This window comes from Amphimedon queenslandica, unplaced genomic scaffold, assembly GCF_000090795.2.
Source record: "Amphimedon queenslandica unplaced genomic scaffold, v1.1 AMPQUscaffold_13276, whole genome shotgun sequence".
In the NCBI taxonomy this organism is placed as follows: Eukaryota; Metazoa; Porifera; class Demospongiae; order Haplosclerida; family Niphatidae; genus Amphimedon; species Amphimedon queenslandica.
The window spans coordinates 113,333-138,899 of record NW_003546488.1 but is presented as its reverse complement, the minus strand read 5'-3'; the positions used below and the strand labels follow the sequence as shown (position 1 = coordinate 138,899).

General features: G+C 35.8%; 8 protein-coding genes and 1 pseudogene across 10 annotated transcripts in view; 1 reads left to right on the top strand and 8 right to left on the bottom strand.

The window, feature by feature from the left end:
• Positions 1-1,225: 1,225 nt before the first annotated feature.
• On the bottom strand, positions 1,226-5,675 carry LOC100637924 (protein unc-45 homolog A-like). Its single transcript, XM_003388242.2, has 2 exons — positions 3,941-5,675; positions 1,226-2,539 (listed from the first exon to the last, which is right to left on the bottom strand). Exons 1-2 carry the CDS (start codon positions 5,652-5,654, stop codon positions 1,317-1,319), a joined length of 2,937 nt encoding a protein of 978 aa, XP_003388290.1. The 5' UTR covers positions 5,655-5,675; the 3' UTR covers positions 1,226-1,316.
• Positions 5,676-5,796: 121 nt separating this feature from the next.
• LOC109583850 (uncharacterized) lies at positions 5,797-8,311 on the bottom strand. Its single transcript, XM_019999344.1, has 9 exons — positions 8,228-8,311; positions 7,860-8,181; positions 7,455-7,736; positions 6,716-7,407; positions 6,519-6,618; positions 6,444-6,473; positions 6,166-6,368; positions 6,050-6,116; positions 5,797-5,987 (listed from the first exon to the last, which is right to left on the bottom strand). The coding sequence occupies exons 1-9, from the start codon at positions 8,303-8,305 to the stop codon at positions 5,887-5,889; spliced, it is 1,875 nt and encodes a 624-aa protein (XP_019854903.1). The 5' UTR covers positions 8,306-8,311; the 3' UTR covers positions 5,797-5,886.
• A 24-nt stretch (positions 8,312-8,335) lies between these two features.
• On the top strand, positions 8,336-16,279 carry LOC109583849 (NF-X1-type zinc finger protein NFXL1-like). The gene is made up of 20 exons (XM_019999343.1): positions 8,336-8,521; positions 8,787-8,990; positions 9,090-9,184; positions 9,242-9,551; positions 9,902-10,063; positions 10,149-10,249; positions 10,630-10,800; positions 10,864-10,923; positions 11,162-11,293; positions 11,379-11,469; positions 11,720-11,997; positions 13,741-13,862; positions 13,917-13,938; positions 14,473-14,604; positions 14,665-14,755; positions 14,806-14,881; positions 15,201-15,270; positions 15,479-15,589; positions 15,646-15,723; positions 16,040-16,279. The coding sequence occupies exons 1-20, from the start codon at positions 8,383-8,385 to the stop codon at positions 16,268-16,270; spliced, it is 2,676 nt and encodes an 891-aa protein (XP_019854902.1). The 5' UTR covers positions 8,336-8,382; the 3' UTR covers positions 16,271-16,279.
• LOC105313576 (ficolin-2 pseudogene) lies at positions 12,381-13,035 on the bottom strand (annotated as a pseudogene).
• Positions 16,280-17,771: 1,492 nt separating the features above from the next.
• Positions 17,772-18,878, bottom strand: LOC100637551 (ficolin-2-like). The gene is made up of 4 exons (XM_003388240.1): positions 18,632-18,878; positions 18,511-18,585; positions 18,370-18,464; positions 17,772-18,317 (listed from the first exon to the last, which is right to left on the bottom strand). Exons 1-4 carry the CDS (start codon positions 18,876-18,878, stop codon positions 17,772-17,774), a joined length of 963 nt encoding a protein of 320 aa, XP_003388288.1.
• Positions 18,879-19,275: 397 nt separating this feature from the next.
• On the bottom strand, positions 19,276-20,290 carry LOC100637424 (ficolin-1-like). The gene is made up of 4 exons (XM_011407113.2): positions 20,204-20,290; positions 20,104-20,146; positions 19,948-20,051; positions 19,276-19,904 (listed from the first exon to the last, which is right to left on the bottom strand). The coding sequence occupies exons 1-4, from the start codon at positions 20,288-20,290 to the stop codon at positions 19,356-19,358; spliced, it is 783 nt and encodes a 260-aa protein (XP_011405415.1). The 3' UTR covers positions 19,276-19,355.
• Positions 20,291-20,611: 321 nt separating this feature from the next.
• LOC105313574 (ryncolin-1-like) lies at positions 20,612-23,295 on the bottom strand. 3 transcript variants are annotated; one of them, XM_019999352.1, is made up of 3 exons: positions 22,773-23,295; positions 22,641-22,726; positions 20,612-21,303 (listed from the first exon to the last, which is right to left on the bottom strand). In XM_019999352.1, the coding sequence occupies exons 1-3, from the start codon at positions 23,020-23,022 to the stop codon at positions 20,758-20,760; spliced, it is 882 nt and encodes a 293-aa protein (XP_019854911.1). In that variant the 5' UTR covers positions 23,023-23,295; the 3' UTR covers positions 20,612-20,757. The 3 variants fall into 3 exon arrangements, with proteins under 3 accessions (XP_019854911.1, XP_019854912.1, XP_011405413.1); XM_019999353.1 differs by lacking the exons at positions 22,641-22,726; positions 22,773-23,295 and adding exons at positions 21,347-21,450; positions 21,499-22,008; XM_011407111.2 differs by lacking the exon at positions 20,612-21,303 and adding an exon at positions 21,632-22,585.
• A 69-nt stretch (positions 23,296-23,364) lies between these two features.
• LOC100637173 (ficolin-1-like) lies at positions 23,365-24,954 on the bottom strand. The gene is made up of 3 exons (XM_019999354.1): positions 24,711-24,954; positions 24,569-24,666; positions 23,365-24,069 (listed from the first exon to the last, which is right to left on the bottom strand). Exons 1-3 carry the CDS (start codon positions 24,883-24,885, stop codon positions 23,521-23,523), a joined length of 822 nt encoding a protein of 273 aa, XP_019854913.1. The 5' UTR covers positions 24,886-24,954; the 3' UTR covers positions 23,365-23,520.
• Positions 24,955-25,277: 323 nt separating this feature from the next.
• Positions 25,278-25,567, bottom strand: part of LOC109583843 (soluble guanylate cyclase 88E-like) — a 2,060-nt gene continuing 1,770 nt past the window's right edge. The window contains exon 3 of the mRNA XM_019999328.1: positions 25,278-25,499. Within this exon, the coding sequence (XP_019854887.1) occupies positions 25,278-25,499 (222 nt within the window). The remainder of the gene's footprint in view (positions 25,500-25,567) is intronic.

Genomic DNA, 25,567 nt, shown 5'->3' with positions numbered 1-25,567 from the left:
TATCATTCTGTGTAATGCCAAAGGCAACAGTCTTGGACATGCTAATACTAAAATATGTATCTACCTTCTATGCCTTTTTCCTAATCATTGCCACCATTGTCATTTTAAAGCTAAACTCGTTCTATGCCTGCATTAAATTCTGTCACAAATGTGGTAGGCGTAATATCCGTGGCTCAGTCATCAATGGTCTGACTGCATTTCTTGTTCTCTCTTATTACAGATGCCTCATAATAACAATAAAGATACTCTTCCCATCATATATTTCCATAGCTCATCATGAAACATATGTTCCTTTCTACAATGGGAACCTCAGCTTCATGAAAGATACTCATTTGATGTATGCTATACCAGCTCTGCTCTGTTTTGTATGCATAATACTACCTCCTCCTCTTTTACTGATATTTGAGCCATTGCTCATTCAGTTCAGTGGAAGGATCAACTTGAGGAGGAATAGGCTAACATACACTCTTCATATACTGAGGATGAAAATGAAACCATTCCTGGACTCATTTCAAGGTTGCTTCAGAGACAATTGTCGCTCATTTGCTGGACTGTTCTTTCTGTATCGTATACTCATAGTTCCTGGTGAGTATCTGAATGGTCTAGTGTGGCATAACAGCTATGAAGGTGCTATCTTGTTCCTGGTCCTCCTGCTACACTCAATGTGTCATCCTTTTCAAAACTGGCACCACAACCAGTCAGACATATTTCTCTTGGTTGATCTCCTTATGATTAATTTTCTAATGGGGATAGAGTATTTGATATTTATCCACGAGCCTTTTGAAGCAAATTTGATAGATGATAAAATTACGGCAGAGTGTATTGGTGCATTGATACTTGTGCTTATACTGATACCACTAGGATATTTGCTGGTGTATGCTTATAAGAAGGTATTCCCTAAAACAAATCATGCTGTCTCCAATAATAACGAGCGCAGTGACAGTCTCCCAGCACGACTATTGGACAGTCAAGTTGACAATTATGGATCATTTAATCACTGATTAAACTACAGTTAATTTTGTTTGCAATAATAATTAGCTTGCAGTAATAATATTACTGCTTTGTTGTATAGCTTTTAGTGTTAGTCAATATAGATCCACAAAATCAATTAATGCAGCTATAGCTAATGTTTATTTAAGTGGCATAACCAATTCATATGTGCATATGTGATTTCAATCATTCCGGCAAGCACAATGTAGACCATTAATGATTTTCTTCACTGACCTTAATCTTATAAATAAAATTAATTAGAAGAAAACTATGAATTGGGAATTGTGTAATTGAGAAATTAATAGTCATCATTAAAAGCTATCTGTTTAGTCCCAAGTTAATTGAGGGTTAGGCTGTATAAGACCATAATCCATTGCTTTACTCAAAGCTCTCTTGGCCTCAGCTTTTAACTTATCATTATAATCTCCTTGGACATAGGCCATTAGTATCTCAAGGAAAGCATCATCTTTAATTATGATTTCTTCTCCAATCTCTTGATCAGCCTCTATCAGGTTGGCAAGTATGTAAAGGCCACGATAAAGAAGGTCTTCTTCTCCTTTGGTCAGCAGCTCCTTAAGTATGTCTTTAGAAGATTTCACCTCAAGGATCTTACGACAGATCTTCTTGTCATGAGAGAGCTGAGCAAGTCCTCCGGAGGCCGCACGAGCTAGGGCCAGATCTTCCTCGCCAGAAAAGAGAGTCCACAGTTTGACCCTCTCCAGATCATCTCCGTGAAAGCGCTCAAAAACCTCATCAACTTGTATCATATTGCAGAGTAGTTCAGTTGCGGCACGTCGTATGAGATCGTCCTCTTCAAACATGAGTCCCTCGGCTGTCGGTATTGCCCCCTCTCTCACAATACGCCCACGCACATCATCGCTAGTGGATGCTAGATTAGTGAGGGCCATGAGTCCTTCAAACTGCTGTAAGCCGCTGCTTTGAAAACCAAGGAGCTTGACAAGTGGGCGTACAATCTCCAGCGACCGTTGACCAGGGAAGGCAAGACGTGGGTCACTAGTGATCCCAATTTTAGCAAGAGACTGTGCAGCAAATAGCTTCCCCTTATCTGTGTTGTTATCCAATGATAGCTGTATTAATGATTTCACTCCACCTTGCTGCACTATAGAGCCACGATGAGAGACTTCACCAACTAAAGCTAAGAATACACGACTGGCCTGCTCTCTAATGGCAGAACTGCCAGTAGCTGCCGTCAATTCCGACAACACTCCAACCACTTTACTCTTTAAAAGCTCTTCTATTCTCTTCTTTACGTATTTCGGTTCATCAAACTCGTGCTCTTTAGGCATGTTTTCACCGGCAAATTTCCCGAGTTCTTCGAGTTCAGGGTTTCTCTCTGGTTTATCGTAGCTGTTGGTGAGGTTGACGAGGATTGATGCTATCCCATAAAGGAGGGATTTATCAGGAGAGGACTTGACGAGATCAAAAAGGACTTTTAGGGCGGGGCCATCTTTAACGAGCTCCTCCTTCACTTCTGCATCTAACGAGAGAAAAGCTATTCCCTCTGCGGCCCATTTTCTTAGGTTATCTCCTGTAACAGAGAATGAAAAAATAATCAAAGAATTGTAGTGTGTAATGTGTAATACATGTATGTACATGTACATGTAAAAAATAATTTACATGTGTATTCACGATAATAAAAATAATCAGTTAATCACTGCCATTTTTTGCCATTTTATTTTTAATGTCTCTAGTGAGCAAATGCATGTACATATACATTATTTTAAAATTATAATTTGATGAACCACCATATTAAAAATTCATAATCATAATGGTGTCTTGGAGTAGTTTTAAAGGCAGTGATGACCTTCAATTTTGCCTTGCCTTTGGCTTTAGTTGAGCTGTTTTCATGGAAAAGAATCTCCTAACTATTTTTGACAAAATACACGGCATTTTGGTCTTTCAAATTCATTTTTTAAAAATCCAAATTTGATTAAAATCAGCTACACAACATTAGAACATGTACATGCATCAGAAAAAATTATAAGAAGGAAGAAATCTCTCCTTTTAAATTTTGGCAAAATTTGCCCCGAGACCATGTACTACAGTACAGGGACTTTGGCTCGATTTTGGAGCAAATTTAAAAATTCATATAAAATCTAAATTTGATCGGAATCAGTTCAAACTTTCTATACAACATAAGAACATGTATATGCATCAAAAAAAATTATAAAAATGGAGAATTCTCTCCTTTTAAATTTTGACAAAATTTGCCCCGAGACCATGTACTATATAGTACAGGGACTTTGGCTCGATTTTGGAGCAACTTCAAAAATTCATAAAAAATCTAAATTTGATCGGAATCAGTTCAAACTTTCTATACAACATAAGAACATGTATATGCATTTAAAAAATTATAAAAATAGAGAATTCTCTCCTTTTAAATTTTGACAAAATTTGCCCCGAGACCATGTACTATAGTACAGGGACTTTGGCTCAATTTTGGAGCAACTTCAAAAATTCGTAAAAAATCTAAAATTGATCGGAATCAGTCCAAACTTTCTGTACAACATAAGAACATGTATATGCATCAGGAAAAATTATAAAAATGGAGAAATCTCTCCTTTTAAATTTTGGCAAAATTTGCCCCGAGACCATGTACTATAGTACAGGGACTTTGGGTCGATTTTGGAGCATCTTCAAAAATTCATAAAAAATCTAAAATTGATCGGAATCAGTCCAAACTTTCTGTACAACACAAGAAAATGTATATGTATCAGGAAAAATTATAAAAATGAAGAATTCTCTCCTTTTAAATTTTGAAAAAATTTGTCCCGAGACCATGTACTATAGTACAGGGAGTTAAGCAAGAGTTTGGAACAACTTTAAAACATTATGTTGAGGACACTTTGCACACCAAACAGTACTGATTATTTTCATTATGATTTTTTATTATTATCACTATTATTATTATTATTATTATCATCATTACCTTTCTTCGTACTCACAAGGAACCTCCTACAAGTCTTCTCCAGTTTAAGAGTAGCTCCCTCAGCAAACGGCTGCTTATTAACATTACCACCACTGGAACTGCCCAACTTACACAAACCAACAAGCGCCCGGACCTTTATCCTGTCATCCGAGGAATGATAGAGTTTCTTGAGTGCCGGGAGACCTTTACTCATGATCCCCTGACAACGAGTGCTATCAGAAGCAGCGAGGGTGATCGCTTCGGCAGCTGCTACTTGACAGGTAGGATCGGGCGACTCTGACATCAAGATTGATAACGATAGAATAGCATCCTCAGAGAATATCTCATTCCCTAGGCTTGTCACACCCTGTAGAAGACAGGAGAGAGACGAGAGGAGACCGAGTTGGGACTGGATGTCAGACTGGAGCATCTGGGTCTTAAAGAAGCCCTGACACTGCTCCATGAAGAGCTCCCTAAGCCTCTTATCATGACGACCTTGAATGCTATTATGAAGCGTGGAGAGAACCATTGATGCATTCATACGACACTCAGGACTAACAGGTAACCGATCCTCCTCCTCCTCCTCCCCCTCTTCTAGTTCTTCCTTACTCAGCTCTTCCCACGTTTCTGCAGCCACTTTTAAAACGTGTTTTACAAGTTCTTGTTCAATGTACAGCTGTGGCATGCCCACCTGTGGGACTGTCTTAACAAAGAATTCCAATAGGCCATCTCTTGTATTTGGACTGACTCTGTGGCTTGATAGTGATATGAATATCAGTTGCACTATTGGTAATACGAGAGGAGATAAAGGACTGATAGATTCAGCTGCTTCTTTATTCATCTTCTCATTTTCTTTCTTCATCTCTCCCTCCTCCACATTTTCTGTCTTTGTCTCTTTGGGTTTCTCCATTGGTTTCTTCGCCTCTTTCTCTCCAACACTTCCTCCATTAGCAATTGGTGGTATCGCAGTCAAGGATAACACCATTTCTTTTAATATGGCTACAGCACTCATTCCTATGTTAGGCTGGGCGGAGTTTATGTGACTTGACATCTTATCAAGTGAGAACTGATTAAAGACAGCCTCTGATCGGGATTTATTACCAGAGACAAGACCAACGTAAACTTGTAAAACATGATTGACGAGTTCCGACGATTGGTCCTGTAAATGTGGAAGGAGACTGGTCACGCCTCCAGAGCGTATTATTCGATCCGCCCCACCTTCTTCACGACTCAAAATGGCAAGGTTCTTAGCTGCTTGGGTTCTCTGATCAGACGAGAGGGACGAGTCAGATAAACGCTTAAACATTTCGTTTACTAAACTGTCTGTTGATTGGTACCGATCAGTTGCTGTTTTGAGTGATATCATTAACTTTCTTGCCATTTCGTTAGCTTCCTTGTTCTTTGGGTCAACTTTAAGTAACTTCTTGAGTTGAACTAGCGACTCTGCTTCATTTCCTGTTCCTTCCAGCGCCTGTGCATACCTGTAGAGTGACTTGGGGTCGTTTGGGTTGATTCTAAGAGCAGAAAGACAATCTGACTTGGCCTCTGAGAAACGCTCTTGCTTCAAGTAACAGGCTGCCCTGTTCTTGTAATAAACTAGAAGGTCGTCTGATTTACACTCCTCTCCCTCGCCAGTTGATATTTCTATAGCCCTAGTATAGCATTGGGCCGCCTTTCCATACTCCTTTCTTTTAAAGTGCTCGTTTCCCTCTTCCTTGATTGCTCTGGCCGCCATTTAATTTTAGTTCTAAGGGGTGGAGTCAGTTCACAATAATTAATTAAGCAATTAAATTTTTTAAATTTGAATAAAAATTATTTAAGACCTAATAAATAATAATAATAATAATAATTTCATAATAATTATTTAAGACCTAACTATAAAAAATAATAACAACTCTTGATAATAACTATTAAATACCATTATCATTATTATGAAAGCTATTATTGCTTAGTTGTGGTTCAGGAGACTACATTATAGGAGCCAATCTTTCTTTGCGAAAATGTTCAGTTACTTCATCATGCAATTCCTTTATTTTTTCCTGGCATTGAGCCAATGATTCTTCTAATCCTATATAGTATAATAAATACATGTCACCAAAAGTGGTCACAATGTACATAAAAGTTACATACCAAGAAATGATTTCGAATTTTCTCGCAGTATTTCTTTTTTAAAACTTAACAAACGCGTTTCAGTATCCTACACCAATACATGATGGTAAGTTTGATGAATGTGTCTAAAAATTTACTTCACTAAGAGTTTTAAGTTGTTGATCCATTGTCTCCGAGGTAGAAGACTGAAGCCTCTCAATTTTGTCAGTATTAGAAGATAACTTCTCCATTATACTCTTGTAGTTTTTGTCAGCCATTAGATACAGCAATGCAAATGTTGTAACACAGATGACAATTAGTGCTGATATCCAATAATATGTAATGCCAGAGTCCTTGATTACTGTTATAAAAATAATAAATTTAATGCACCATATCAAGAGGGGAATGTATACTTTTGGCCATAGCAATAGCTTACCTATTGGATTCCTTTCGGCGGATTTCTCTTCTAATTATTTATGAAAATAACTACTAAAATATCTACATTTTATACCTATATAGTGCCTAATTGCTTCCATTTGTACCATGCTAACTTGGAGCTGGCTCTTACGAATTAAATCACTCACATTTCTACTTTCTTGAGTATCATGCACCTATAATAAGTAAAATAAAAATAAATTATACTTAATAATAAGAATTAAAATAAGAATTATTTATACTTAATAATAAATTATATATTTGCATGCATACTTTGCCATGACTATACACATTGACATATCCAATAGTCAACTGCTGTATGCCTTTTTGTTTAAGTGCTTCAATATTTTTGACAGCTGTTGCAGTAAGCACATCAGTTAGAATCAAAGGAAAGGAGCAAATGATGATAAAGGAATTACTCTCTCGTATGGTAACTAGCTTCACACTGAAGAAATAATTTTCAAATGCAATTTGAAGAAGATCCTCAATGTCATTTAATGTATTATCGTCAACTTTTCTATTGACTTCTATTGTAATTCTTTCTCCTTTGAGAATTGGATGTTTGTAAATTGTTTCATTAAGACCAAATCGCAGTGAGACATCTTTACAAAACTCTTCAACCATTTTCTTGTATCGTTTAATGATTGGTTTAGCTTCTTGAATCTCTAAGTATCTGATAATTTCCTCTAGAGTAGTGATATCAATTAATGAGCATTTGTCCTTCATAATGTTTAATACACTTTCTTTCACTGGCTTTTCTCCAACAAATTTGGAATCTATGAAAAAATAATCCATTAGCTTTTCTTGAGATGCTGGAAATTTTATTAAATTGACTACATCTAATATTGTCGTCCACCATAAAAAACGCAATTCTTTAAATTTAGGTTCATAATTCCTTGGTATTCTAATTTTAACGGCCCCAGCAATGTCCACAGATTCAGTTTCTTCATCAGTAAACTTTTTGCCTGCATTATAATAGCAAATAAAATTACAACAATTCATTTTGTATTACCATATTCCAACAGAATAGACTTCCCAACCAATTCAGTAGTTGTAAACTTTTTAAGAATAACGGCAAATTTTTTAACATTCTTATAATTTTTGTACACAATTTTATGCACTTCATCAAGCAAAATGTCTGTTCCCATTCCTTTATTAGTCTCAATCCTTTTAAGTACTTTATCACTAATCATTTCTTCTTTATGCAGTAGCGTAGCTATGGCTTCGGGATAACCACGAATAGATGAAAAAATCCTCTTGTGAAATTTATTAAATATGAAGCAAGCTGGCTGCTCTAAAATGGAACCAATTAAATTTATATACATTCAGAACATCAACATACTAGATATTACCAATATCAGATCAATATCATGTAATGCAACTATTTTTTGAGTGACATTTATTTCGATCAACTAACTTTCTTTATCAATGTCTTCGGCTGCAGCATTTTCTCCTATACTCCTAAGAGCATTCAGTAATGTCTCCCAGTTAGGCCCACCAGTTTCATTCACCAGATCTTCCTTACGCAACCAGCTACTCAAACACTCTCTAAGACACCTCTCAACATTCTTAATATGATTTGTCTCAATAACACCAATGGTGTCATCTGTTAGGCCTAATGCAAGACATAAGGACTGCCAATTTCTTCCTTTGTAATAATATTTTTTTAGTGTGTTGAGAGTTAGTTGAAGCTCCCCGAGTTTAAGCTGATCTTCCAGTGGAACTCTACCACCTGATTCCTGCATAAAACACAATCTTTTGCTCATGACGTACTTATTAACATACCTTTTCTGGGACTATAGCAGATTGAGAAGCAGTAGCTGAAAAGAAACATAAAATGCATATCACTACAGAAAGGATCATCTCAACGAATTTAATTCAATTATGATTGAGGGGTGGTACGGTACATCTACAGGTGGGTGGGGCTCGATTTTGCCATCATGTGTAGTGACTGGACCACTTTCAAGACTAGAGAGAAAGGGAATAAGAGAAAAGGTACAAACCGGAGCACTGATGGACAGAAAGGAGCTAATGGGAACACTGAAGTTATTAGGAAAAGAAAGACAGCTGGAAAACCAGGTGAGTATTAAAATTCATTAAGATGAACATGCAAGTTATTGGTTCTTCAACTTGAATTATTTTGTGAAGCTCTACCAGTACATGGGCTAAATGATTGGCTGGAGTTTCCCTGTACATGTAATGGGAGGTTCAAAGTAACTCACTTCATTTACACCATTGTTTACACCTTTGCTTTACGAGCTCCACCCAATTGTAAAACTATGTACAATGCAACTGAGTGACTTATAGTTTATTTTAAATAATTTTATTAAACACACACACACAGTTCCTTCACAGAAGACAATGGCTATGGTGCAGTCAATCAAAGAAAGTGGTAGCAAATATTTGGAAAAGAGAAAGAAAGAGGATCCATTAGAAGGGAGCAGCGAGGAGGAGGAGGAGGAGGATGGACATGGGGAAAGCAAGAGAGAAGAGTTGCTTAAGAAGACTCTAAAAGAATATTATTCATCTTTACCTTCTGATAAAACAGGTAACCCAGTATTAGTATGTACATTGTACAGTGGATCTTGTTTGTGAATTGACTAATCTATTAGACTATTTATTATAATACTATTTATTTCTTTTCCAGAGATGAAAGATCTTCCGGAGTTTTTCAGTGAAGCTTTCATGGCTTCATCTAGTGCCTGTCTCATCTGTCTGTCATCAATACGACGAGTTCAACCAGTAATCACCTGACTATCATGTGACTATCATGTGACATATAACGTACATACAATGTAGGTATGGAGTTGTCTGCAGTGTTTTTGCCTGTTTCATCTTCAATGCATTCAGCACTGGATAAAAGACGGGACTCAAAGCCACGCCCTTCTTTCCGCTCACTTATTCCCCGATCAAGAGAGGCAGTGGGCATGTCCAAAGTGTCGGAGGGACTACCCGTTGTCTCAGACTCCCAAAGTGTACGTGTGTTTTTGTGGTAAGGTAGAGGATCCTGTTGATGACCCGTGGGTACTCCCTCATTCCTGTGGGGAGATCTGTAATAAAGGGCTAGTTCCTTCTTGTGGGCATAGATGTGTCTCACTTTGTCATCCTGGTCAGTTTTAAAATTAAATAATTTATATAATGATTAATCAATGATTATTCAGTATTCACATGCATATTGCAATACATGTATATGCATTATCTTTTGCAGAAACTACATGTATTGTATTGCTTAGCTTTAACTTTATAAGTACATAAGTTTGCATTTATAGGCTCAAAGGCTTAGTAGTCTTTTATAGTATTTCAGCTGAACTTGTAGCTACATTAAGTTTTACCAGCAGATACACAATGTATTTTGTGTTTCATTTTTATACTACTATTCCTCCTCTTCCTCTCTCTCTCTCTCTCTCTCTCTCCCCCTCTCCCTCTCTCTCTCTCCCCCTCTCACTCTCTCTCTCTCAGGTCCTTGTCCTCCATGCCCTAAAACAATCAGTGTATCATGTTATTGTGGTCGTGGTGGGTTGGTGGTTAAAAGGTGTGGCTCCAAAGGTTGGTCTTGTGGGCGTGTCTGTCGTAAAATCCTCTCCTGCTCTCAACACGTGTGTGAGTCAAAATGTCACGAAGGTGAGTGGATCTATTATTATTAGCATGTGACTGGATGGTCATGTGACTGGATGGTCATGTGACTGGGTGGTCTTGTGATTGATAGGTGAGTGTCCCCAGTGTCAGTATACACTGGAGCAAGAGTGTAGGTGTGGTAGGAGGAGAGAAGAGAAACCCTGTGCCCAGTTGGACTGGCAGTGCAATCAGGTAATTATTATAATCCTCAGTTATTGTTTTTTGTTGTAGAAATGATTATTATATTTAATCATCATTTTAATGTAAAAGTATTGTTCATTGTAAATATTTTGGAACTCGTTCAATTATTACTGATTACAATGTATTTTATTTTGCATGTTTATTTTTCAAAAAAAAATTAACAATGAAACTTTTGTAAATTTGTGGGTATTTCAAACCATTAAAGCTTACAAAAGTACATGATTTTTTAATGATAATGTACTCACAAATGTTGCTTTGTTGTAGAAATACTATATTTAATTGTAAAAGTACTTTTAAAAGCACTGTTCATTGTAAATATTTTAGAACTCGCTCTCAATCACTGCATGATTGTATTATTGTACATATTACAGGTCTGTGATAAGAAGCTCTCCTGTGGCCACCATAGCTGTGAGGAGGTGTGTCACACTGGTGTCTGTGGAGACTGTCCCAGAGGACGTCCCAGGGCGTGTCCCTGTACAAAGACCACCCACAGTCTCTCATGTACTGCCGATGTGCCTACATGTGGCGATACATGTGGGAAGGTGTGTCATCATGTGACAATCACCTGATCATTATTGATTGTTATTTTGTTATTAATTTTATAGAAATTGTCTTGTGGTGTTCATAAGTGTATGCGCTTGTGTCATTATGGAGACTGTGGACATGTAAAACATAATTATTAATTTAATATAGTATAGCAAATATTTGTGGCTCAGAATTTTTGTGAATTTGCAAAATGACTTGGGTATTGATTTTTAAAAGTTTTCTACCATTTTTGCCGTATTTTATTAATTTTTTTGATTCAGTTCCTCAAAGACAAGATTTGTGAAAATTTTGAGCCACAAAGCTTCTTGCTATACAGTATTATATTTATGTACATGGATGTGCTTGTATCTTTAATAGTGTATTCAGAGGATTACCAAAAGTTGCAGGTGTAAGAAGAAGACTAAAGAAATAACTTGTGGTACTGAGTTCCTGTGTGAAGCTAAGTGTACTAACACCAGACAATGTGGGAGACATCTTTGTAAGAGAAAAGTAAGTTGAATATTATATATTGTGATAATTTGGTACTCTCTGTCTCTGTACTGTTTATAATTCTCTCTCTTTTTATTCTCTTAAGTGTTGTGACGGCCAGTGTCCACCGTGTGAACAGTCATGTGGTAGAACGTTGGTCTGTGGTCATCACAAATGCTCAGCTCCTTGTCATCCTGGTAATGCAATAATAATAGTACTAATAACAATGACAGTAATGATTCAATTCAAGTAACTCCCGAATGAGGCCAAAGTCCCTGTACTGTAGTACATGGTTTTGGGCCAAATTTTGCCAAAAATGAAAAGGAGAGATTTCTTCATTTTAATAATTTTCCTGATACATATATATTGTACATGTTCTTATGTTGTGACAATTACAATAAATATATTCGTAATTATTCATTAACTTCACACTCTCTCTTTCATTAGGTGATTGCTATCCTTGTTCATTAACCATTACGCTCACCTGTAGGTGTGGCAAGACAAAAAGACACGCCCTCTGTATCCAACGGCAACGAGTGAGGCCTCCCCTCTGTAGAGAACCTTGTCTTGCTCCTCCAAAATGTCATCATTTGTCTCGTGCTCCTCATCGCTGTCATAACGGACCCTGTCCACCTTGTTCCTTTGTGTGTGGGTTGGTGCATGAGGGGTGTGGTCACTCTTGTCCCTCTGTCTGTCATACTGAACCAAGAAGCAAGCCAAAAGAGGTGAGAGCAATAAAACTAATTTTAGTGGTTAATAGTTCTACCATATACTGGTTTATTTTTGCGGTGAAATATTTTCACGAATTTTTCTTTTTTGCTTTGTTGCGAAAATTTTCTACCACAAAACTATGCATCTCCATTGCCATGTGGTGCAGTCTGCAAGCTATTCGTGAAAATTAATACTGCAATATTTTAGAAATGCAAGATTTGTGATAATTTTCTACTGTGAAAATAAACTGGTATATGGTATGTGAAAAATTATCAATATAAAATTTACTGTTCATGCTTATTGAGTAATGTACCATTACATAAACATCTCTGTGGATGCTTATTGTGTTGTTTTATTTCTTTCTACATTGATCTGAAACTCTGAATAACTTGTGGCATTATTATTAGTTAAATCTCAATAATAGAAAACTAGAAACAAAGCAGCAATTAATGTCCTTTAGTCTAGTTTACCATAATATTAGTTATGGCGCCTAACTTTCATCTCTGTGAACTTCAGGGAATAACTATTGCCTTTGAAAGCATTCCAGATGACTCCTGTCCATGCACTCACAGAACTGCTATGAGAATAAGGAGCATTGAGTAGTGCACTGTAGCAGTTATTATACCACCATGCTCCTGGATGATCATTTGCACAGTTGCTCCCACCACGTTTATCATTATCTTTATCTTTAGTTGTAAACTTCATCATGTTGTGTATGCTCATCAATGAGTCTCCAGCAGTTCCTGTATATCCTTGAATGACAAGAGTATATTGTGTGTATGAATCAAGTATTTCAAAATTGTTGTATTTAGCATAAGCTCTGCTGCCTTCAAAGTCTCCAAGATCAACTCTTAAATAGTTTGATCCTTGAGGAGTGAGACGATGAATGTTTCTCAGTCCTAGCCAATGCTCTCCTGTTAGGTTACCAAACCCTTTCTCATATTCAGACCAGCCACGAAGGAAGTCAACAGATCCATCTTGTCTCCTCTGAAATACAGTCCATCCACCACCATCAGTCTCCATATCACAGTAAACCTGTTAATGGAATATAGTTCATTAAACTAGGAGTCATCTTGTATACTTGAAAAGGTGAGTCTCCATCAGGTTTGATAGGATATACACCACTCTTAGTAGCACCAGCATCAAACCAGGCCTTACAATCTTTAGCAACAGGACAATCTATACAATAACAAGTTAATCATATACAATACACTGTACAATGATTACCAATAGGAGCAGTAACACTTGAGTCACTGTAGAAAGGAGAATTATTATCATGACATATTCCTATCACATTGGTACAACAGTAGATCACTGCTAATAGTAGACACAATCCATTCATGATGAAGAACACCCTGATTCTGGTATTCTACACTATTCCAATGGTTTTTACACCCTTTGAATTTATCAGTAGACTGTAGCTACACCCCAGCTTTATAACCCATCCTAGCTATCAGCTCCATCCTACTCTTATCTGTTTCCTGAACTTTCCTCTCCTTTAATTGTATCATATCTGCTTGTGTAAAGTCTTTGGTTACTGTAGGAGGTTTAGGTTCTCTGACTACACCCTTTAATGATCTAAGCATAGATAGTATTATGATGTTATATAGCCCACTTTTGCATACTAAAAATCTTTAATTTTATTCTTATATACTTTCTAATGCTTTAATTATTTTTTCATTTATACTTTTCCCTTTTCTTATCTCTTCCCTTCCCTGCCTCTCCCTCTCTCTTTCTATTCTTCTCTCCCCTCTCAGTCTGCTCCAATGGATGCTACCCTCCCCTGGGATCAAATGAAGCTCATATTACAAAGATACGAAGAAGACATGAAGCAGCTGATAGTGGACCCCTGTCCCTCATGCATCGTACTAGTCCCTCAGTGAGTCACATGATAGTCACATGATGCATTGTCAATGTGATTCATTTATTTTAGGATATGCATTGGTGGTCATGAAGTAAGCACACACACATTGCATATACAGTACATGTACATGTATTACCGTTTATTTAATTTTACTGGATTAGAGTTTTGCAAAAATTAGATTACCCATATAATTACATGCCACATTCAATAATACATGACACAGTCTTATAGTAAAAATTAAATCACAGCACAATTTTAAAACACAAAAATTTTCTACCGCACAAATTTCCTGATTTACGGTATTACATGTATTCATATGTATTAGATGGATACTGTTATACATTTACACATTCATGTACTGTATAGCAGCAAATTTTAGAGAGGGTTAAATTTGACTAATTTGGCATTTTGATAGCCATTTGCCGAAATAAAAATTCGCCATTTTGAGCGATTATACGCATGCTCAATGGCACATGGCCACAAATTCACCAATCACGAAAAATTATCAATTCGCCAAATTTAACTCCCTCCAAAATTCCCTTCTATACGAGGTATGTATAGTGGGTAAAATTTCACATACATTAGTACATATACAATGTGCTTATATTCATTTTTGTTTTTTAAGGTTAGGAATTTCCCTTGTTCTGAGAGACATCCTTATGCATGTGGTAAAAAGTGTGGACGTGTCCTTTCTTGTAGTAACCATTACTGTGAGAGACCATGTCATAATGTCGTTAATCCTCCGTCTGATAATGAGGTATGATTATTCATTAACGAAGTGCTCGTGAATATTAATGAGGTATTCTTGTAACTGTAGGCTGGGGAAGATTGTTCATCGTGTGAATTAGATTGTCAGAAGCCACGCCCATTGGGTTGTACACACACATGCAAGTTACCTTGTCATCCAGGTAGAGATGACCTTTTGACCTTTGACCTCTTGACCTTTGGTTATTAATAGGAGATTGTCCTCAATGCATGCACTCCATCAGACTGAGGTGTCATTGTTCTACTATGCCAATAACACTACACTGCCAGTGAGTCCATGAATACCGTATAGCGGAAAATTTTCGTGGCCCAAAATTTTCGTGGATCCGTCCAAAAATCAATTTCGTGGCTTTAATTTTCGTGGTTTTCTACAATTCGGCCATCTTAAACCGTATAAAATCAATTTTCGCGGATTTTATTTTCGTGGGTTTTGAAAAAAACGCGAAATCCGCGAAAATTTTGGGCCACGAAAATTTTCCGCTATACGGTAAATGATAAAATTAAATACTAGATCAAATTCCTTTCTTTTTCATTTAATGGCATTTTGTGTTGTTGTAAAAAAATTAATTAATGAAATGATATTTTTAGTGTTTGGACATCAACAGATGATGATCAAAAGTCAAAACTTCAAGCATGTAACAACCAATGTACCAAACTGGTAAGTGTCTATAATATGTATTAAAGTAGGGCTCCTGATTAAAACTAGGAAAATTTTTAGAAATTTGTATCATGAAAAATTTTTAATAAACTAGGCTTAATATTTATGTGTATTCAAGGCCATCAGTGATATTAGAATAGAGTACTGTTTGTCAATCTACATGTAAATGCATTTAATTTCTTTATTTTTATTTTTATCTCTAATCAAGTTATCTTGTGGACATCGTTGTTCATATTCTTGTCACTCTGGTAACTGCTCACCAGTTGATCAGTGTTCTCAAAAGGTCACTTTCAGATGTTTGTGTAAACGACTTAAAAAGGTATTTATTTATAAAATTTGGTCACTTCAATTCTTAATAATTATTGTGATTGTTAGGATTTGAAATGTTATGAGAATGAGAAGAGGCCAGTCTGCAATGAAGAATGCTCAAGAATTAAGAAAGAGAAAGAAGAGGTTTGTCTATTGAATGGGCACACACACATAATGCAACATTACCAAAACTGTATACTATTCATACAATCATAATGTACATGTAGCATACATAGGTAGGATAATTTAGTTTGGGCTGCTCTATAATAAAAATTTTGTTAGTAAAAATCTACCAATGGCCCACACTTTTCTAAATGCATGCTTTGTCAACCACAATCCTGGTAGTTTTGGATTCAAAACTTTTAAAATTTTAGTTCCAAATATGAGTTTCAACCCTTAAAAATAGATCTATTTCATAGTAGTTGAGTTTGATTTCTTTAATGGTTTTAAATGTTTATAGGAAAGAGCCAGGAAACATGCTGAAGCAATGGCAGAGGAGGAGAGAGTAAAGGAGGCAGAGAGAGAGGCACTTTTGAGAAGAATACAAGGACAACCAAGAAAAAAGAAAAATAGGAAACTGCAAGAATCAAAGAGCATTGAACCGTCGTGTCTTGTAAAACATAAACTCAAAATAATTGTAGCTATTATTGTCATCATAACACTAGGAATTGTTTTACTAATATTCAGTTAATTAATGCTGCTTTAGTTAACTATAACTAAAACTAAAACCCTTTTAGTTAGGCCAGATTCACTTTTAGTTAAAAAACTATAACTAATTAAATCTTTTGAAAAAATTCTTAAACTAACTAAAAATATTTAAAAATTTAAAAAACTAACTATTACTAACTAAAAGTAATTTTATTAAAGCATACTAACTAAAATCAAAATCTAAAAGTTCCAAAACTAACTATTAACTAAAACAACTCTACAGTTAATCAACGAGACATTTATTTTTTTGTAATCTTCATTATGGACACTTTCAAAAAATATTCATAGCCTTTAAAATGATACCAGTTCACTCCAGTATGAGGTATGCTAGAACCAACTAAATATTTACCGTTAAGATTTGAAAAATGACAATAGTTGTACCACCATGCTCCATTGCTTGTATTAGCACAATTATAGTGTGTGAGTTATCATTGTCACAATCATGAGTTGTAAATTTCATGTTATCATGAATAGCTAAGCTGTCATTAGCATTCCCAGTGTATCCTCCTACTGTTAGTGTGTATTTTGTATGTGCACCTCCAACTATAAATGTAGAATAATGAGCAAACACACCGACACCTTCAAAGTCCTTAAGGTCAACATGTAGACTAGTATTGCCTGTTGCTGTGAGTCGGTGTATTTTATCAAGTCCCAGCCAGAACTCTCCATTGAGATTTCCAAATCCTTTTTGGTAGTCGGCCCACTTGAGATAAAAGTTAACCGAACCATCCATTCTCCTTTGAAATACAGTCCAGCCACCACCATTACTCATATCACAATAAACCTGCAATAAATGATGCATGAAAGCTATTGCATCAATTAATTACCTCAAAAGCAGTTCATCACGTTTGATAGTGTACACTCCACTGCAGGTATGTCCCTGCTCATACAGTTCCTTACAATCATGTGCAATGTTACTCATGCAGCCTATAGGTATAAATAGGATGATACAATATCAGTTAGTAGCTATCATACCTGTCTCTTGAGTTTGATAAATAGTGATTGTTCCAAGAAAAAAAGAAAAGGAAAAGGACACAAAAAGCAATATCCCATTTCTTCTTATCATTTAACTGATCATTTAGTTCCTCAGCCATAACTGACAGGCACCTCTTTGCAATAGATTGAAGGGCGGATTTTTACTCTCACTGTAACATACATAGCAACGTAAACACACAATTCATGAATATAGAACTGAAAGTGAAATATGATATCATGTAAAGGGCCTGCCTTTTAGGGCATTGCATGTTTGGCAAATAGATCTAATTGAAGTTATTATCATCATTATTGAAAAATAAAATTGAAGGTAAAGTGAGAATGAGAGAGAAGTGAATGAAAAATATTTTATATCATTCCTCCCTCTCATTATAACAACAAGAGAGATCAAAGGGACTGTTTTATAACAAGAAAACATAATATCATAACTGTATAGCTATAGAATTATTTACTAATAACAGGTAGTTGTTAAGGAAAACGACAATGCTGTTTCATTTTCTACTAATTTTCATTTCAGACACCTTTAAAGAATAACGATGGCCTTTAAAACTACCCCAGTTCACTCCATCAGCAAAAGTGGTATGTGCACCAATCAAATACCGAGCATTAAGATTTGAAACATGACCTTCAGTATACCACCATGCTCCTTTGTATGCAATAGCACAGTTAATATCAGCGATATCATTGTCATAATCATGAGTTGAAAATTTCATCTTATCATGACCAGATAAGCTGTCTCCAGCATTCCCACTGTATCCTCCTACTGTTAGTGTGTATTTTGTATGTGCATCTCCAACTATAAATGTAGAATAATGAGCAAACACACTGACACCTTCAAAATCTTCCAAGTCAACACGTAGGCTAGTATTGTCTGTTGCTGTGAGTCGGTGTATTTTATCAAGTCCCAGCCAGAACTCTCCATTGAGGTCTCCAAATCCTTTTCGGTAGTCGGCCCACTTGAGATAAAAGTTAACTGAGCCATCCATTCTCCTTTGAAATACAGTCCAACCACCACCACTACTCATATCACAATAAACCTACCAAATAATAATGCATCTTGATACTACAGCTATTGCATGAATAAATTACCTCAAAAGCAGGTAGTTTATCAGGTTTGATAGTGTATACTCCACTGCAGGTATGTCCCTGATCATATAGTTCCTTACAATCACGTGCAATACAACCTATTAGTCTGTGAATAGAGCTTCACAATATTTGTTTCTGCCATACTTGTTTTCACTATGGTTGTCTCTTGACAATCAGAATCATTAGATCTATTATCCTTACAATCACATGTAATACAACCTATTAGTTCAAAAATAGAGTGAAGCAATATTAGTCTGTGTCATACCTGTGTCTTGATGATCAGAATTGTATTGATTGATCGTAATGATGGTTCCAAGAAAAAACCAAATAAGGAACAGTAGACAGAAAATAGTTATCACAGTATCCAGTGTGAAAAGCACTAAAGCATGTAATCTTGCAATATTCCCCTTTTTATTATTCAGTGCATTATTTAAGCTCTGATTATTTAAGTTATGATCATTCAGTCTGTCATTCAAATTCTCATCATTTAATTCCTCATCCATAGCAGCCATATAGATCTGTATTTATGATCCTCAAATGAAAATGATGACCAAAGGAAAGTTAAAACAGTGAAGCCTCCCTTTTGCAGTAGTTTGAAGGGTGGATCAACTCTTGCTGTAACATGCATAGCAATGTAAACACAACTTATGAATACATGAGTAAATTTGAAATATGATACACCACTACTTTTCTAATGGGCTTGACTTCAAGGTATTGTCTGACAATAGTAATTAAACAATAAATTAAAATCTAAAAAAAATGAGAGTCTTAATAATTAGAGTCATTCTCTCCGAATAATGACTTCACTATCCTTGGTTTAAATTAATTTTATTTATCTAATATTACTAATTATCACCATCTAAAAAATTTAATTAAAATCTGGAAAAAGAATACAACAAAGTTTTAATAGTCATAATAACACTAGGAGCTGTTTTACTACTAATAGTCTAGGATAATAAAAACTATTGCTAATAATAGACATCAGACACTTAATTTCTTCTAATCTTCATTTCAGACACCTTCAAAGAATAGTTGTGGCCTCTAAAACCTAACCAGTTCACTCCATCAGCAGGTGTGCTATGAGGTCCAGCCAAATATTGACCATTAAGATTTGAATGATGACAATCATTGTACCACCATGCTGCTTTCACATGAATAGCACAATTCAAAGTATGATGGGCATCATTGTCACGATCGTGAGTTGTAAAGTTCATCTTATTATGAAAAGCTAAGCTGTCTCCAGCATTCCCACTGTATCCTCCTACTGTTAGTGTGTATTTTATATGTGCATCTCCAACTATAAATGTAGAATAATGAGCAAACACACTAACACCTTCAAAATCTTCCAAGTCAACACGTAGGCTAGCACTGCCTGTTGCAGTGAGTCGGTGTATTTTATCAAGTCCCAGCCAGAACTCTCCATTGAGATCTCCAAATCCTTTTACATATTCTGTCCACTTGCGATAGAAGTCAACAGAACCATCCACTCTCCTTTGAAATACAGTCCAACTGCTACCATTACTCATATCACAATAAACCTGCAATAAGTGATTCATAAAAGCTATTACATGAGTTAATTACCTCAAAAGCAGGGAATTCATCAGGTTTGATAGTATACACTCCACTGCAGGTATGTCCCTGATCATAGAGTTCCTTACAATCATGTGCAATGTTACTTATGCAGCCTATAGGTATAAATAGGATGACACAATATTAGCTAGTAACTAGCTATGATACCTGTCTCTTGAGTTGAATAAATAGTAATTGCTCCAACAAAAAACTAGATAAGAAACAGTAGACAAAAAATAGTTATCACAGTATCCAGTATCAAAAGCACTAAAGCATGTAGTCTTGCAATACAGCTCTGATCATTTAAGAATGGATCATTTAAGTTCTGATCATATAAAAAGTTCTGAGTAGCCATATAGGTCTATATCTATGACCCTCTGATGAAGATGATGACTAAAGAAAATTTAAAACAAAAGTTAAAACAGTGCCCAGAAGCCTCCCTATTGAAACAGTTTGAACTTTGAAGGGTGGATCAACTCTTGCTGTAACACATAAAGCAACGTAAACACACAATTCATGAATATAGAACTGAAAGTGAAATATGATATCATGTAAAGGGCCTGCCTTTTAGGGCATTGCTACTTTGGAAAATAGATCTAATTGATTTTATTATCATCATTATTGAAAAATAAAATTGAAGGTATAAAGTGAGAATGAGAGAGAAGTGAATGGAAAATATTTTATATCATTCCTCTCTCTCACTATAACAACAATAGAGATCAAAGGAACAGTTTTACAACAAGAAAACATAATATCATAACTGTATAGCTATAGAATTATTTACTAATAATAGGTAGTTGTTAAGAAAACTACAATGCTGTTTTATTTCCTATTAATTTTCATTTCAGATACCTTCAAAGAATAATGATGGCCTTTAAAATCATACCAGTTCACTCCATCAGCAGGTGTGCTATGTGCACCAGTCAAATATCGACCATTAAGATTTGAAGAATGACACTTATGGTACCACCATGCTCCTTTGTATGCACTAGCACAGTTACCATCATAGATATCATTGTCACGATCATGAGTTGAAAATTTCATCTTATCATGACCAGATAAGCTGTCATTAGCATTCCCACTATATCCTCCTACTGTTAGTGTGTAGCTAGTGTGTGCACCTCCAACTATAAATGTAGAGTAATGAGCAAACACACTAACACCTTCAAAATCTTCCAAGTCAACATGTAGGCTAGAATTGCCCGTTGCTGTGAGTCGGTGTATTTTATCAAGTCCCAGCCAGAACTCTCCATTGAGATCTCCAAATCCTTTTATGTAGTCGGCCCACTTGAGATAAAAGTTAACCGAACCATCCATTCTCCTTTGAAATACAGTCCAACCACTACCATTACTCATATCACAATAAACCTATAAATGCAGACTCCACTATGAATTAGATAATTATTGGTACCTCAAAAGCAGGTAGTTTATCAGGTTTGATAGTGTACACTCCACTGCAGGTATGTCCCTGCTCATACAGTTCCTTGCAGTCACGTACAATGTCACTTATGCAGCCTATAGGTATAAATAGGATGATACAATATCAGTTAGTAGCTATCATACCTGTCTCTTGAGTTTGATAAATAGTGATTGTTCCAAGAAAAAAAAAAGAAAAGGAACAGGACACAAAAAGTAATATTTGATTTATTATCAACATTTAACTGATCATTTAGTATCTCAGCCATAGTTGACAGCTGAACTTAAGTTTAAGTTTAAAGCTGGCACCTCTTTGCAATAGACTGAAGGGCGGATTTTGACTCTCGCTATAACATACATAGCAACGTAAACACACAATTCATGAATATAGAACTGAAAGTGAAATATGATATCATGTAAAGGGCCTGCCTTTTAGGGCGTTGCTACTTTGGCAAATACATCTGATTGAAGTTATTATCATCATTATTGAAAAATAAAATTCAAGTTAAAGTGAGAATGAGAGAGAAGGGAATGAAAAATATTTTATATCATTCCTCCCTCTCACTATAAAAACAACAGAGATCAAAGAGACTGTTTTACAACAAGAAAACATAAGATCATAACTGTATAGCTATAACATTATTTACTAATAGTAGGTAATTGTTAAGAAAACTACAATGCTGTTTTATTTCCTATTAATTTTCATTTCAGATACCTTCAAAGAATAATAATAGCCTTTAAAATGAAGCCAGTTCACTCCATCAGCAAAAGTGGTATGCGCACCAGTCAAATATTGACCATTAAGATTTGAATAATGACACTTAAAGTACCACCATGCTCCTTTGTATGTACTAGCACATTGATCATCATCAATATCATTGTCACGATCATGAGTTGAAAATTTCATATTATTATGATCAACAGATAAGCTGTCATTAGCATTCCCACTGTATCCTCCTACTGTTAGTGTGTAGCTAGTGTGAGCACCTCCAACTATAAATGTAGAATAATGAGCAAACACACTGACACCTTCAAAATCTTCCAAGTCAACACGTAGGCTAGTATTGCCTGTTGCTGTGAGTCGGTGTATTTTATCAAGTCCCAGCCAGAACTCTCCATTGAGATCTCCAAATCCTTTTTTGTAGTCGGCCCACTTGAGATAAAAGTTAACCGAACCATCCATTCTCCTTTGAAATACAGTCCAACCACCACCATTACTCATATCACAATAAACCTGTAAATGCAGACCCAATTATAGGTGGAAACTATTCATTGTATGAATTAATTACCTCAAAAGCAGGTAGTTTATCTGGTTTGATAGTGTACACTCCACTGTGGGTATGTCCCTGCTCATATAGTTCCTTGCAATCATGTGCTATTAGTCTATAAATAGAGTAACACAATATTAGTTTGTGTCATACCTGTATCATGATGATCAGAATTGTATTGATTGATAGTGATGACGGTTCCAACAAAAAACCAGATAAGAAACAGTAGACAAAAAATAGTTATCACGGTATCCAGTATGAAGAGCACTAAAGCATGTAGTCTTGCAATATCCATCTGATCATTTAGGACCGGATCATTTAAGTTCCGATTATACTGATCATTTAAGTTCTGATCATTCGACCTGTTATTTAAGTTTTCATCATTTAATTCCATAGCAGCCATATAGGTCTATATCTATGATCACAGAAGAAAATTTAAAACAAAAATTAAAACAGTGAAGCCTCCCTATTGAAATAGTTTGAACTTTGAAAGTTATAGGGTGGATCAACTCTTGCTGTAACATGCATAGCAACGTAAACACACAACTCATGAATACATGCAGAAATTTGAAATATGATATACCACTACTTTTCTAATGGGTTTGACTTTCAAGGTATTGTTTGACAATTATTAATTGAAAAATACATTAAAACCTGAAGAATGAGAGCCTTAATAATAATCAGAGTCATTCTCTCTGAATAGTGATTCTACTACTTTTCATGGTTTAAAATTAATTTTATCTACTTCATTAATTTAATAGTAACTATTACATCTGAAAAATTAAAATCTGGAAAAAGAATGCAACAAAGGTTTAATTAATAGTCATCATAACACTAGGAACTGTTATACTATTACTAGTCTAAGATAATAAAACTGTTGTTACTAATAGACATCAGACTTTTACTTTCTTCTAATCTTCATTTCAGACACCTTCAACGAATAGTTATGGCCTTTAAAACCTAACCAGTTCACTCCATCACCACGTGTTTTATGAGTTCCAGCCAAATATTGACCATTAAGATTTGAATGATGACAATCATTGTACCACCATGCTGCTTTCACATGAGCAGCACAATTCAAATCATGATGGGCATCACTGTCACGATCGTGAGTTGAAAATTTCATATTATTATGCACACATAAGCTGTCTCCAGCATTCCCACTGTATCCTCCTACTGTTAGTGTGTAGCTAGTGTGTGCACCTCCAACTATAAATGTAGAATAATGAGCAAACACACTGACACCTTCAAAGTCCTTTAGGTCAACACGTAGGCTAGTATTGCCTGTTGCTGTGAGTCGGTGTATTTTATCAAGTCCCAGCCAGAACTCTCCATTGAGATCTCCAAATCCCTTTATGTATTCAGTCCACTTGCGATAAAAGTCAACAGAACCATCCATTCTCCTTTGAAATACAGTCCAACCACTACCATTACTCATATCACAATAAACCTGTAAATGCAGACCCAATAGGTGGAAATAGGGCTAGGCAAATATGCTAATAATGCTAGTAATTTGGAGCATAATAGGGCAAGTTATTATGCTGGAATAATTGGAGCATAATGGGTAAAATTTCTGACCCCATACCCCTGACCACATGAAATTACAATTCAATACAGCAAGTACTAGTGCAACTATAGTCCTCGTGCCTACGCAAAGCTGAGCGAGGCCAATGACTTGGATTATTTTATTTTTCAGTGATTCAAAGTCTTAGAAAAAACATTTTCAGATTCTGGCATTATTACAATAGATTATTTTTATTACAATTATATAACAGATACATACATGCAAGAGTACATAATATTATTATGTACTCTTGATACATGTAAGTTGATATAATTGGATTAATTTCAAAGCATAGTATCTAGAATGGAATTCGGGGCAGTGCCTAAAAGCATAATTTGCTAGCCCTAGGTGGAAGCTATTCATTGTATGAATTAACTACTGGTACCTCAAAAGCAGGTAGTTCATCAGGTTTGATGGTGTATACTCCACTGCAGGTATGTCCCTGCTCATACAGCTCCTTACAATCATGTGCAATACAACCTACTTTATTTAAAATAGAGTGAAGCAATAGTTAGTCTGTGTCATACTTGTCTCTTTAGACTGATAGTTAGGGATAGCTGCAAGAAAGAACCAGATGAGAAGGAGATAAAAAGTGCATTTCAATATATCTAGAGTGAAAAGCACTGAAGAGTGTATTCTTTCCATATTCCATTTATTATCATTTATCCTGTCGTTCAACCTGTCATTCAACATCTCATCCATAATACTAGACCTCGTACTACACTCCCAAGCAAACCAATGCCAAGCCACGCCTATTAAAGTTAATAACTTTATATTATAATAATTACTAAGTATCACCATCTGAAAAAATAAAATTAAAATCTGGAAAAATAATACAACAAAGAGTTGTAGGAAGAGAATGAGAGAAAGAGAGAGAGGAGGGGATACAGAGAGCAAGGTGTACAAACAGAGTCTTGATGATTCTCCTTCTCTCTGATCAACAGAGAAACAAAAAACATGAACATATTGAAATGAACTAAAATTACATAAAGAAAAGAAAAAGAGAGAGAAAGAAAGTGAGAGGATAGAATATAGAAAAAAGACGGAATTAATCCTTCTTCCATTTACCCTCCCCTCCTCTCTCCTATTGAATCCTACGAGAAAGAAGAGGGATCAGCCGAAGGGCCATTCTCCATTAAATCAGATTGAAGATAAGAGGTAGTCGCTAGGCCCGTTCTTCTCCTAGTACCGCCAAATGTAGGACTATCAGTAGGACCCCCACCTCCACCACCAGGTACAGGAGCTGGAGCTACAGGACCAAACCCACCACTACTACCACCACTGGTCTTTCTCTCAATGTCAGTACTCTCAAAAAACTTGACTCTTTCTTTAATAGAGCTTGATCGAGGTCTTACATATCTCACTGGGGAGACGTTTTGGGTGG

What these genes read in the sequence shown, in the direction of transcription:
- LOC100637173 (XM_019999354.1), bottom strand. Translation starts at nt 24,885, where the DNA reads ATGGATGAGATGTTGAATGACAGGTTGAACGACAGGATAAATGATAAT. An exon ending in CTATCAGTCTAAAGAGACAA is followed by an intron (nt 24,667 to 24,710) that starts GTATGACACAGA and finishes TTTTAAATAAAG; the next exon opens with TAGGTTGTATTGCACATGAT. An exon ending in ATGAACTACCTGCTTTTGAG is followed by an intron (nt 24,070 to 24,568) that starts GTACCAGTAGTT and finishes CTGCATTTACAG; the next exon opens with GTTTATTGTGATATGAGTAA.
- LOC105313574 (XM_011407111.2), bottom strand. Translation starts at nt 23,022, where the DNA reads ATGGCTGCTATGGAATTAAATGATGAAAACTTAAATAACAGGTCGAAT. An exon ending in TTCTGATCATCATGATACAG is followed by an intron (nt 22,727 to 22,772) that starts GTATGACACAAA and finishes ATAGACTAATAG; the next exon opens with CACATGATTGCAAGGAACTA. An exon ending in ATAAACTACCTGCTTTTGAG is followed by an intron (nt 22,586 to 22,640) that starts GTAATTAATTCA and finishes CTGCATTTACAG; the next exon opens with GTTTATTGTGATATGAGTAA.
- LOC100637924 (XM_003388242.2), bottom strand. Translation starts at nt 5,654, where the DNA reads ATGGCGGCCAGAGCAATCAAGGAAGAGGGAAACGAGCACTTTAAAAGA. An exon ending in CCTTGTGAGTACGAAGAAAG is followed by an intron (nt 2,540 to 3,940) that starts GTAATGATGATA and finishes TCTCTGTTACAG; the next exon opens with GAGATAACCTAAGAAAATGG.
- LOC109583850 (XM_019999344.1), bottom strand. Translation starts at nt 8,305, where the DNA reads ATGATCCTTTCTGTAGTGATATGCATTTTATGTTTCTTTTCAGCTACT. An exon ending in CGAAGACATTGATAAAGAAA is followed by an intron (nt 7,737 to 7,859) that starts GTTAGTTGATCG and finishes GTTCCATTTTAG; the next exon opens with AGCAGCCAGCTTGCTTCATA. An exon ending in GTCTATTCTGTTGGAATATG is followed by an intron (nt 7,408 to 7,454) that starts GTAATACAAAAT and finishes ATTATAATGCAG; the next exon opens with GCAAAAAGTTTACTGATGAA.
- LOC109583849 (XM_019999343.1), top strand. Translation starts at nt 8,383, where the DNA reads ATGTGTAGTGACTGGACCACTTTCAAGACTAGAGAGAAAGGGAATAAG. An exon ending in ATCCTCCGTCTGATAATGAG is followed by an intron (nt 14,605 to 14,664) that starts GTATGATTATTC and finishes TTGTAACTGTAG; the next exon opens with GCTGGGGAAGATTGTTCATC. An exon ending in TTAAGAAAGAGAAAGAAGAG is followed by an intron (nt 15,724 to 16,039) that starts GTTTGTCTATTG and finishes AAATGTTTATAG; the next exon opens with GAAAGAGCCAGGAAACATGC.
- LOC100637424 (XM_011407113.2), bottom strand. Translation starts at nt 20,290, where the DNA reads ATGGCTACTCAGAACTTTTTATATGATCAGAACTTAAATGATCCATTC. An exon ending in TTGCAAGACTACATGCTTTA is followed by an intron (nt 20,147 to 20,203) that starts GTGCTTTTGATA and finishes TTTCTTATCTAG; the next exon opens with TTTTTTGTTGGAGCAATTAC. An exon ending in ATGAATTCCCTGCTTTTGAG is followed by an intron (nt 19,905 to 19,947) that starts GTAATTAACTCA and finishes CACTTATTGCAG; the next exon opens with GTTTATTGTGATATGAGTAA.
- LOC100637551 (XM_003388240.1), bottom strand. Translation starts at nt 18,878, where the DNA reads ATGGCTGCTATGGATGAGGAATTAAATGATGAGAATTTGAATGACAGA. An exon ending in TTCTGATCATCAAGACACAG is followed by an intron (nt 18,586 to 18,631) that starts GTATGACACAGA and finishes TTGAACTAATAG; the next exon opens with GTTGTATTACATGTGATTGT. An exon ending in GACAACCATAGTGAAAACAA is followed by an intron (nt 18,465 to 18,510) that starts GTATGGCAGAAA and finishes ACAGACTAATAG; the next exon opens with GTTGTATTGCACGTGATTGT.